General features: G+C 33.7%; 1 protein-coding gene across 1 annotated transcript; it reads left to right on the top strand.

The window, feature by feature from the left end:
* The first annotated feature begins 541 nt into the window (after positions 1–541).
* Positions 542–10,657, top strand: LOC114163091 (F-box/LRR protein). The gene is made up of 10 exons (XM_028047169.2): positions 542–864; positions 957–1,064; positions 1,144–1,236; positions 1,312–1,446; positions 1,997–2,098; positions 2,204–2,243; positions 2,699–2,857; positions 8,524–8,699; positions 8,956–9,074; positions 10,088–10,657. Exons 1-10 carry the CDS (start codon positions 631–633, stop codon positions 10,527–10,529), a joined length of 1,608 nt encoding a protein of 535 aa, XP_027902970.1. The 5' UTR covers positions 542–630; the 3' UTR covers positions 10,530–10,657.
* The last annotated feature ends 1,889 nt before the right edge of the window (positions 10,658–12,546 follow it).

A 12,546-nucleotide genomic window follows, 5' to 3' on the forward strand; every position in this document is an offset into this window, starting at 1 on the left:
TGCTGCGGAGTACTGTAAACTTCAATATTTCACAAATAAAAAGTGTTTGATCTCTTCATAATATCTTTCTATCTTTGGTCACCTAAAGGCTATTGATCCTTATAGCGAGTATATTTAGGATTCTTAATTAACAATGACCTCGTACAATTTGGGAACAAAAAGTGTCCATATTTATATGTATTGTTAGGCATGTGTATACAGATGTAAAGGTCCTGAATAACCATTTTTATTTTTATTTTTTGTAAAACGATTAAAGTAGTAAGAGTGCAACCATATCTATATATATATACCGTCTATTATATTGTATTTCTTTAAAATAAATCTGTATTTCATTTTCTGTAAACTGCAACACAGATGTATTAAAATTAAAAAAAGAGAGATTAAAATACAAGACGGAGAAAAATGAATTTTTAATGAAAATTGACAGCATAAAGGTATTAATTTAATTTAATCAGAATACAATTTTGTGTATCATTTAACATTTAACATGTATATGATAAATTTGATAATTTCTATAGAAAAAGATTTCTATTGAGGGCCAAGGCCCAATCCGTAGCCCATGTGAAAAATGTTTCGCCATTTTCTTCACGGTACTTTCTGCGATGTTCACGTAGATGGTGTTGAACCGCCATGGAGAAGCCATCGTCGTCGCGAAAATCGAGCACGAAGATGAAAGCTTCGAGCGATGCGAACACCAGCTTGAGTATGCTGAATGATGATCTTCTTCAGAACATTCTAGCGAGGCTTCCTGCTGTTCCATTCGCTTCCGCAGCCTGCGTCAGCAAAGCATGGAACTCTCTCTGCAATCGCATCCTCTCTCGTCCCAAACTCTCTTCTGCGCTCTCTCTCAACCCTTCGCTCCCCGTAACCCTCTTTCTATCTCACAATTTACACAATTAGGGTTCGGTAATAAACCTACGGAATGACGTCGGTTAACGCTCTACAATTTCGTATAGGATGCTGTTAATGAGGTTGTGCAAAGGGTTCTGTCGGAGCCAATTCGACCGCATTTTGCTATTGCCAATACTGGAACTGGATTCTGCACTTCCAAGACTCTGCGGCTTGTAAGGAATTAATACCTTCATCTCTTTTGATTTTTTTTATTGTGTTTGCTATGCAATTGACTTAATGCTTATGTTACAGATTAGACAGTCATTGGGATCTAATATTCCCGTTATTGTTACCGTGGCAAATGGTATTATTGGAAGGGATGCTGTTACTGATGAGTTTAAAGAGGTTGGGTTTTGATATTTGTTTTCTGTTGTGGTAGAGATTTGCTGAACTCGACTAAACGCAGGGTGATTTATGTAGGTCAAATGGGGTGCCCTTTTCAGTGGCTTTGGTGAGGAAACATATGCAAAGTCTATAAACGAAGGCTTAGTTTTGACTGTTGGCTACTTGCCGGGATTGAAAGTTGAAGCCGTGCCGTTGCGGCGGCCAAGAAAGGTAGTAAAATCCCTTTAAGAATTTGGACTTGTGCATTCTCAGAAAATGAATATGTAATCTATAAGAGAGATTGAGATAGTAAGACATTGTGAAAATGAATGCTTCTACAACCCAATTTAAGGTGTTGATGCCAAGAAGCTAGAGATGGCTTATCGAAGACAGGTGTTAAAGAACATAAAGAGAACATGGCAGTAAAATATTTATGTCTTGCATTGCTTTTTCGTATTATTAACTACACACTTTACTAAAGAGACGAGTCCCAATCCATAGACTAACACTATGACTATTCGATCTCTTTTAACATCACAGTTAGCATATTAGATCGGTTTGTAATTGGTTTTCCTATTTTGAAATAAGATGTTTTTAGTTGTGCTTGTCTAAAGCTCAGAACCAGAAAGGCATCAAGGCATCAGTAGTGTATGGTTCAACCAGGATGAGTGACTAATGTTGCCTCACCTCAGTTCCTTAGTTGCACCCTTTCGCATCTTTATACTGATTAGTTATATTTAAATGAGGGTTGCTTTATTCTTTTATTTATTTTTTCCAACAGTCATTTCAAGCACCATGGGTTGACAATTTTATTAAGGATATTAAGGAATATTCAGCCATTGCCTCTGGTTGCCCGTTCCCTGTGGGGATCATATTGTTTGGAGTAAGTTTATAGCTGCACGCATATTTACTAATTTTATTTTATTATCTTTTTCATTATTTATTTAATTCTTGGATATGTTTCTGATACTCTGATTTGGCTGCATAGGAAGCAAGCAGTGACATGAAATTGGTTCTGGAGAAATTGGGTGAGTGATACTTATATGCATATAATTTGATAATCCTGTATGTATTATGTTTCGTAGATATGCTCTTTTGTTTAATATTTTCATTTTCTCTTTACTTTATGAGGAAAATAGTAGGAGAAAATTAGCCTGCTGCTTGGTAGACTATGGAGTTTATCGGGTTATCTCCTCACTTTTAGTGTGTCTGTGACAAAAGAGCAAGGAAGGAAATTATTTCTTGGGGTTTATTTTGTGCACTTAAAGATATGACTTCCTGCTTACTCTAAAATTTTTGTTGTAGAATGTCTATGGGATACATAACTGTTGTTTAATACTTGACTTTAGATTCGGAAACTGTATTCTACAAATGTGTTATGTAATTTAGATCATTATTTTAATTTGTACTCTTTTACTACAAGCTTGTGCTCTTCATTTTCATTATTTTTTTTTATCAAAATTAATTCTTGTTTTTATTTCAGATTATGCTATGCCAATGGACACTGTCGTTGTGGGTGATGAGAGAGGCTCCTTTGACTTTGTACACAAAAGTGGGAATGATTCTAGAATCATTTGTAGTAGAAGAGGAAATGTAGAAGCTGTTGCTCTGGTATTTGTTCAGGACAGAGACAGGTCTTTGGGTATGTCTGGTTATCTTTTGGCAGCCCTTGCCACCTGATCCATGATATAATTCATATAACTGCTACAGTGCATACTGCACTATTTCATTGACGAGTAATGCATTTTCTTCTATTCCTTGAAGGATCACAGGGTTGATGATTGCTGTACTTTCGCGAACATATATCCTTTAATCAGGAGAAAATGAACTGTTAATCAAATAAATTTTAAGACAAGTGAAAATTCCCTTCAAGCTTGATTAGATATGTCTGCAAATTTCAATTATTTTTCTCTCGAAATAGTGGTGTGCAGTGTGCACAAGTTGTTAGAGGGAGAGAGAAAGTAAAAATAGGAGGTAGTAGGGAAGGGGGAGGTAGGTTAGAATTGTCGTGGATTTGGAAGAGAATTGGACACTCTCTAATTGCTTTTCTTCTGTTATTGCTAATTGTATTTCCATTTCAAAATTTTAGTTGATTTTGGCTAAAGTTGCTATTATTAATACAACTAGAGTTGGCTTGTTGTATCATATTTTTTTTGGTTCTTATCAATTGATATCATAGCATTTGTTTGTGGCAACTTGTATGGTCTCTACATGCACTGCAATGGAGTCTTGAGTTGGAGCACAACGTCCAAAAGTTGCTAGAAGATAGCCAATTACAGCTGAATGAGATTAAGTAGTTGTTGAAATAGATAGGGTGAACCCACATATGTGTCTGTTCTTATCATTGGAAGACATTTTTGTGATATATGTTAAAGATCCCACATCAGCTAGAGATAAAAATTATGGGAAGATTGCTTGGCCTCACACTCAACAATTAAAGAATGATAGTTTTAATTAGGAAAATGGCTCAAGTGGCTTTTGAGCACCTGAAAAGCAATGACAATATTGGCAGTCCCAAACTTTGAGAAAATATTTTTTATTGAAGCTGATGCATCTGGGAAAGTCATAGGTGCTGTACTTATGCATGAAGTGCATCCCATTAGATAAGTAAAAGCTTAGGTGAAGGATCAATTTAGTGTATGAGTGAGAGTTGATGGCATTTGTACTAGACTACCACAAATGGATGGACTATTTTCTGGCTAGCTGTTTCCTAGTACATTGCAACCAGAAAAACTTGAGGTTTCTAGCAGATCAAAGACTCATAAAAAAAGAGTAGCAAAAATGGGTTTTTGAATTGTTTTGGTTTAATTTTAAGTATAAACCTGTGAAGGAGAACAGGGTTGTTCATGCTCTCTTGAGGAACCTACAGTTGGAGTTTTGCAACCTCTTCTGACTCAGATTTGGTCAGACATCTCCATCAATTGCATTGAGGGGTTGCCCAAGGCTTTTGGAGTAGACACTGTCTCGGTAGTGGTTCAGGTTAACCAAATACTCTCGTGTTGTGGCCATTGCTCCCCCTTTTACTCCTATAGAAGTTGCTGAAATATTTATCTCAGGCATAGTGAAACTTCATGGGCTTCCTTCTTAAATTGTGTCAGACAGAGACAAGTGTTTCGTGAGCACTTTCTGGACAAAGTTAACAGTAAGACACATTTGACGGAAATGAGAAGATATTAGACAATTACACAAGAACAAAGAACAAGGCCAACGATATCGATATCAGATAATAGAAAATATCAGAAAGCTACAAATCCTTTATGAAGTTATGGTGGAAACCCTAAAGGGTTATGACGGAAATATAGGATTAAAAGAAATATAATATATGACATAGATAATTTAGAAAGAAAATATAAAAATATGAGGGGCGGCGGTAGCGGCGAGTGGCGGTGGATGATGGTGGGCGACGACAAACTGGGGGTAAGTAGTACTTAGTACAGAGGCTGAAGAAAAAGAAAGATTAGGTGGATAAAATAAGTTTTATTGGGCTGGCCCAATTCTTAACAAAACATAAGTTAGGCTTTTAACACACCCTGCAATTAGGCTTATGTTACATGTGCAATTGCCCTGCAATTAGGGTTTCTTCCACTACCCCACTTCTCCATGCTGCAGCCGTTCTTTCTTCTTTCTTCTTCACACCGCTGCTCATTTTTCTTCCTCATGCTGCTGCTGCCTGCCTTTTCCGTCATTGACGTTCCATGCCTGCCACTCGTCATGCAAAAAGCAACCACCAGGAGCCACCATGAAAAACCCGCATCCCACCGCCTTCTTGTGGCTGCAGGCTGCAGGCTGCAGGCTGCAAAACTGCCCCGATTTCCGTTATGACGCCGCCATAACAGAGTTTCGATAACACTGAACAAGACAAAGAAAGAAAAGGATAGAAAGACTTGTTGATGGAAGAAGAGCGCCAAATGAATCTTCTTCATGATAAGCTAAATGAAGAATCATCACTCACAAAAGAGTTTCCTCTCAATTCTCAAATTTCAATAAACTCAAAAGTAATCTTACATGTGAGGCTGATGGATATTTCCAACCGATGAGTTCTACAAATTACAATCCTGATGACACCTAAATGTTCTTCTAAATACATTCAAATGAGGTACCTAGAACCTACATAAGTGTGGTAAAATATTAAAGAAAAAAAAAACGAGGGAAAATTTGAGTGGCTGAATCTAAGGAAGGTGCCTTCCATGCTTGATATGCTTTTCATGCCTCATTTGCCATGCTTTACTAGCATTTAAGGATTCTGGCCAAGAATTTCTTCTTTAAATTGGGCTTCAATTTAGGCCTCCATTGACATCATCAACCCTTGTTTGCTTCTTATCCGAACTAGAAAAAGCCCAATGTAGCATGAAGCATTGGAGGGAGGTTGGGTTGGGGATGCGGATTTTTTTGAAGATACAACCATACAAACTGAAAACTTTGGACATAAACAATTATCGAGAAGGTGGTTTCAGTTGCTAATAAGTTGCAGTTATCTGAAGGAACAACAGTGCATCCGTTATGCTATGCAATGCAGAAAGCAGTTGCTGCAACTGTGATGGGTCAACCACTTCCCCTATATTTTTGGTGAAGATTGGGAGATGCAAGTCAGCTTGAAGCTTTCACCATTAAGAAGGACACCGGAAACAGAAGTACTAATTAAATGGAAGGAATTGCCTGACTTGAAAATTCTTGGGAGGATATCACTGCAATCAAGGAGCTGTTTCCCACTTTTTTACCTTGAGGACAAGTTGGGATTGAGGGGGGAGTATTGACAAGACCTCTAAGTTTATGGTGTACGTTAAGAGACAGAAGAAATGTATCACACTTAGTCAGAATAAGGATAGAGAATTGGTAGGCTAACTAACTGCTGACTTGGCATTAGTGGTGTGTGGTGTGCAAAGGTTGTTACAGAGAGAGAGAAAGGATAAATAGGAGGTTGTAGGGAGAAAGGAGGTAGGCTGGACTTGTTGTGGACCTGGGAGAGAATTTGCACTATTCCGTCATCATTTCTTTTCTTCTGCTTTTGTTAATTGTATTCCCAGTTCTGAATCTCATTATTTTGGCTGGAACCTCTGTTATTAATACAATTAGAGTTGGTTGTTCTGTCATGTGCTATATCCATGATAGTGAATACTGATTTTATGCTCCTTAGTAGTGAGGAATCACGTTGTGAGTATAGCTACTTTGGTCAAACAAGGATCACTCACAACATAAGAGGTGCTATACTCCTTGGGTTAATATTGATTGTTGGGCTTAAAGGGGCAAGAGAAAAAGGTAGTGATATGAAAATGGAGAATGTTAAGATGGATGTGTGGCCATTCAAGAAAGGCATGATATGATAAAATGGATGTATACAACTGGATGTCTGTAAAAAGATATTGGTTTGACATCTATAGGAGAACAGATGACTAAAAATCTGTTAAGGTGTTTTGGAGACACATGAAAAAAAGGGTCATTGAAAGAAATGGTTGGGAGAGTAGTTTGCATGGATTTTGGCCCTGTAAAAATGGGTAGAGGGAGATCAATGGCAGTGGAGGAAATTGTTAAGAGGAATCTCATATAAATAATATTTCTGAGAATTTTTTTTAATGGTGTCCAATGTCATTGTGTGATTTATGTATCTAACTTCAAATAGTGGGATAATACTTTTTATGCTGTTTACATATTTAATAACTTCACATATTAGGGTTTAGGTGTTTTTCTACTCTCTTACTAGGCAATTTCTTCTTGCACCCCTATATTATTTTACTGCACCCTATAACCAAGGTGAAAAGTCAAATTTGTTCTCATCTCCTTCCCTTCTCCTCCATTGCACCTCCATACTTTCCCACCTCCACCTCCACCACATCTTTCACCTCTACCTCCACCTTCCTGGGGTCAATTTTTTTTTTTACGAGGGATGCGGATTATTACTTGTGGATTCCACAATTTGTGTGCACTACTGATTGTAAAATTTGGAATGCAATTTACATTATGGATTGTACAAACTGGAATGCAATTTGCATTACAAATTGTCTTTCAAATTTGCATTATGGAATGTAGAATCTGGAATATAATTTTGTATTATGGATTATATAATTTGAAATGTAATTTGCATTTCATATTGGCTTCTAAATTTACATTATGGATTATAAAATTTGGAATATAAACTTGCATTACGGATTGTACAATCCGGAATATAAATTTGCATTACGGATTGTACAATCCGGAATGTAAATTTACACTATGGATTGTGCAATCTGGAATGTAATTTATATTATAGATTGTATAATCTAAAATGTAATTTTGCATTACGGATTTAACAATTCAGAATAGCCATGGATTACACAATCTGGAACTATAATTACAACAGAGGTATAATTGGAATTTTAACTATGGGGGTGTAGGAAGAAATTGCCCTCTTAATATTTTAGATTATTGGGCCTTAATTTGAAGATTAACTTTTTTTTCTTGTAAAATATAATAATGAGATATATAATCAAGAGGAGTAATGATTAAAGTGTAATAACATTAGAAAAATATTTAAAAGTAATATATACTATGAGAAACTAAAAAATATAAAAAAATATTTATTGCATCATCATTAAATTATTATATTATTTATAGGTATTTTAATGTCTTTTTGTATGAAGTAAACTCCTACGAGTTTATGATTAGAGTTTACAAAGCTTCCATGAATTTATGTAAACTCTCAAGTTTGACAATCTTGTCTAACACAACCAGATTTTGTGTGTGGTATTCTGAAGTTTAGGGCAGAAAGTCTCTTGTAAGACATTTTGTAGGAGTTTTATCATCTGGATGAGCCTTACCCCAGTATTTACTAAATAGAATCACTTATATAACTGTGGAGTTCTATCAGTTGACTTGTTTTAGTGAGCTTGATGATTACCCTAGTATTTACTTGTCATGTTTGTTAATGTTAAATTTGAAGTCACTTTTAAAATTTGTCTAAGGAAGTTGGAAAAAGTAAGTGATTATTTCTCCAAAATAAGTTGAATCAAAGTCAAGAATTTATTGAATTAAAGCTTTATTAAGTTTTTTACCTAATCGTGTCCAAAACACAAATTATCAATATTGGATGCAGATATAGCAATTTTCGAGTATCCATGCATCGTAGGATAAGCACCCTCACTGTTTTTTCTTTATCATGTTTCCCTCTCTTTTTTGTTCTGCCTTTGTATGTGTGAACAAGTTGAATAATAGTCTATCTTGTGGATTGTTTTACTGTTGTGATTTTTCCAGTCACATGGCATTATTTACTAGTTTTTTAACTTAGTTTGTTTTTTACAAGTTACTTACCTTTGCTATGGATTGATTTCACTGCAGGAACTATTAGGTTTCATGTTGCATTGTCAGATGGTGTTTCAACTGTGGGTCCCAGATACAAGGCTGCCTCAGTTAGACCAAACACCACTGATTGTGCAACATGGCTAACTGCTAGGAGGGAAGGGCAACAAGAACTTCTTGATGGTCAGAGTATTCTACTTGATATCAATAATTTGGTGCGCAATTTTATGCATATCTTTAGGCAAAATTAAAATTTCATTTGCTAAGGAAAAAATATGTTAAAATTATTTAGAACTCGTCAAAACGTAGTTTTAAAGAATGACCATTAGATTTCATGTAATAAATAAAATACCCTTGTGAAGAAATTTGCAAATGACTGTTTGGATCCAATTGCAAGGTACGGATTTCTAGTATGGGATTTATTTCTTCTTATATATGGTTTTTATTTTCTTAACTTAAAAAATGTTGCAGCTGGACAATCATATTGAATCTCCTGATTTGTACATCGGGGTAATTAAACATAGGAAATTCTCCACGGGAGCAGAGAAGCCAATGCCAAGAACCTGTGTTGCATATCATGGAATTGTGGGGTATGATTTAAAGTACTTTGGTGTTCTACTTCCTCATTGATGTATATTCTTCTCTCATTCTCTGGATGCGTTTGAAGATTTTTTTAAAAGGACTGAATTTTGCTATATCTACCTTTTAGTGCTATATCTTATAATCCCATTATTCCATCCACTGTCATTTTCAACTGCTGATATTAATTTTGGTTTATCTAGCTTAGATGATGGGTGATGAATTACAGTTGCTTATAACCAACTCATGTAAAAGATATAGTAGTCTAAATTTACAAATTTGGTAAATTGTTTTTTTTAAGTCTTAAAAAGTTGTTTTACCCATTTTTTTGGAATCTTGTGCTATGTTGAAAAACAATTGTAGGTGTGGCAATGTGTAATTATTATTGTACTTCAAATTCTTGGATACTGAGTATAGGGAACTAGAAGCAATCTTCTAATTCATTAATAGTTGTTTGGTGGAGTTAGGCATAAACCCTCTACTAAGATGGTGTGTTTAAATTGTAACTGTTAATCTGAGCTCAAATTCTTTGAGAAAAGACAAATGCATGTATCCATGATTGCCTAAATTCTTTTTGTACAATCTTAGATGACATGAGTTCTGTCCAGAATGAAATACGGATGCAGACAATATTTTTGAACATATAAGTCTAAGCTAATTTTTTGTTTCGATAGATGGTATTATTTTATTACTTCAATATTGAAATCACTTAAATATTAAAAATGGTGCCCAGACAGAAATAATTAGAAAGATGCTTCTGCTGAAATTGTAAATGAATCTTTATTAGCTTTTATGACAGCCATTTGATGTTTTTATATTTGTTCCCATTCTTTCACGTAAAATTATGGGTGTAGTTGCAATCCTTGGCCTTTAAAACACGTATCTAAGGTTCTCCATAGCCTCTAGTGAAATTGTCACCATTGCCATCATGAGGCTCATGGCCATGTGTGTGTGTGTTTTTGTGTTTTCCGTAGCAGTTATTTGCCCTCTTAATAAAAAGGGCTAAGTTTTTGTGTTTGGACAGAGGTGATGAAGAGTATCTGTATGTGGACGGCATCGGCATAAAAACAGGAGATTTCTTTCAATTCTACTTTTCAGATCCGAACACTGCCTTAACTTCATTAACCAAGGTCCATGAAGCCCTCAAGAATATTACACTGGAAAGAAATTCCAAGAATTTCAAGGGTGATGGAGACAATGCTGCCAATGTTTTTGGAGGTTTAATTTTTGCTTGTTACGGCCGGGGAGAATCCTTCTTTGGACGTAACAATGTTGATAGCTCCCCTTTCTTGGAGAATTTTCCAGGAGTGCCATTTTCTGGAATATTTTGTGGTGGAGAAATGGTGCGCCCCTGTACCACTGTGATTGGTCAATGTGAAGGAGCAAGCCCCGTTAGTTGTTGTCTGCATGTCTACAGTACTGTCTACTTGGCAATGTCTTATACTCCTCCCTCTGTGGAAGACTAGACACGTTCATATTTTCTTTCCATAGTGTAAATTTCTTAGTTAAGTAATGGTTATGGAATTTATGTTTTTTTTTTACTATACACTTTTTATTTTTTATCTATCATAATAGCATTATGAAACTTTCTCCATACCTTCTGAAATACAAGTTCTTGAAGTTAGAAGCTGGACAGGATGTAATGAAACGAAGTCATGTTTCTTCTGGGAACCGCGACCTAAAGATTGCTGGGTGTTGTGATGAAGTTTATGGAAATATCTTGGTATCTTACTCAGGAGCCCGTCCTACTTGTGGTAGTTATATTATATATACTAGTTTTTGTACCCGTCCAATGCACTGGACTATTTAAAAAATGTATATTTTTTTGTTATTATAAATAACAATAATATTAAAAGGTAAGAAAATTGTGTAATAACATAATATTTAAACATAGAACTTTAATATTTTGATTATATTTAAATACTATTTGATAATTTTTTTTCAAAGTAATTAGAAATACTAAAGTTTTTCTATCCACCTTCGATCTTGGTATTTTTTTGAAGAATTTATAAGCATTGGTCCACATGTATATTATGAATAAAAATATATTGGAAATTTTCCTAAACGAACTTGTTTTTTAAAATGTAATAACAGTAAAATTTAAATATAACAAAAAAATAAAACATGAATACAAATAAATATAACTGATAAAATATTAAAGGAATAAATATACCAGTGTAGAAGTTCGAATTGAATTTCTAAAAGAATATCGTAAACCATAAGACTTTTAAAACAATAATTTATTACTTTTAGATTTTAGTTATGTCCAAAAAGCAACATAATTGAATTTTTTGAGTTAAATATGTTTTGGTTCTATAACTTTCGGTGAAAATTAGAATTAGTTCATTTTCAAAACTTTAGTTTAAAAGTCTTCAAATTTTAGAAATATTTGAATTTAGTCATTTTAATCAAATTTTGTTAAATTTATTTGACATTTCAAATATTTTTCTTAGTAGCATTTGAGTTGTTAACACGGTTTGACACATCTCTGTTTCAATGTTAGTTAAAAAAATATTATGAAACTCATTTGAAACGTAAAATAAATTTAACAAAATTTGGTTTAAATGACTAAATTCACATACATCTAAAGTTGGAAGACTAAATTGGACTAAAGTTTTTAAAAAAAATTAATTTCAATTTTTATTAAAAGTTAAGAAACAAAAAACATATTTAATCTAATTATTTTTAGAAATCCTAATATAAGAAAAATTAAGTTTTTCAAGAAAGATACGGAAATAAGATAAGAATTCTAAATTTTATAAAGATTTATTTTATGCAAAAAATATACATATGAAGTCATAAAAAAATAACTACTAATGTATTTTTCAAATCCTAACCTAATGTAAATTTAATCTTTTACTAAACTTTTATCTGTTAGACCGAAATGTAAATAATTTTATTTAAATATTTTGAAGCACAAATATTGATCATGACATATGTAAAAGTATTAGTGTATTTATTTTAATTATTTTGATTATGTTAAAAACAAATAAAAAAACAAAACAATTATGAGGTGTTTCTCTGTTAGACATTGTCAGGCAGGGATTTGTCATGATTTGTAGTTGTACTCATGGCATTTTTACCATCATTTAAAATTAGTATCCTTGATCATTTCTTTGTATTCATTCTTGATAAGGGTATATACAATTATACATGTATAAATATCGAACGAAGAATATAAAATATAATAATATTTTATTATGAAAAATTGAATTATGGGATCATTGTTATAAAAATTATGTTGAACCATTTAGTTGAAATTGTTCAATCCAAGACTGGATTATAGCAAGTCCATACCATTTGTTGGATCAGAAATGTTAAAAAACAATTATAATTGGGGTATAATAGTAAAGATGAATTCAATAATGATTAATGTAAGATCAATTGTGATAATCTGTTGGTTGAATTATCTGAAAGTCTTTCTGCCTTGATTCCATAATCTGAATTCGATGAATCGAGGAATCATAACATTTGGGTTGATTC

Source organism: Vigna unguiculata, chromosome 9, assembly GCF_037176805.1.
Source record: "Vigna unguiculata cultivar grain cowpea cultivar isolate G323 ecotype 2 chromosome 9, ASM3717680v1, whole genome shotgun sequence".
Classification (NCBI taxonomy): domain Eukaryota; kingdom Viridiplantae; phylum Streptophyta; class Magnoliopsida; order Fabales; family Fabaceae; genus Vigna; species Vigna unguiculata.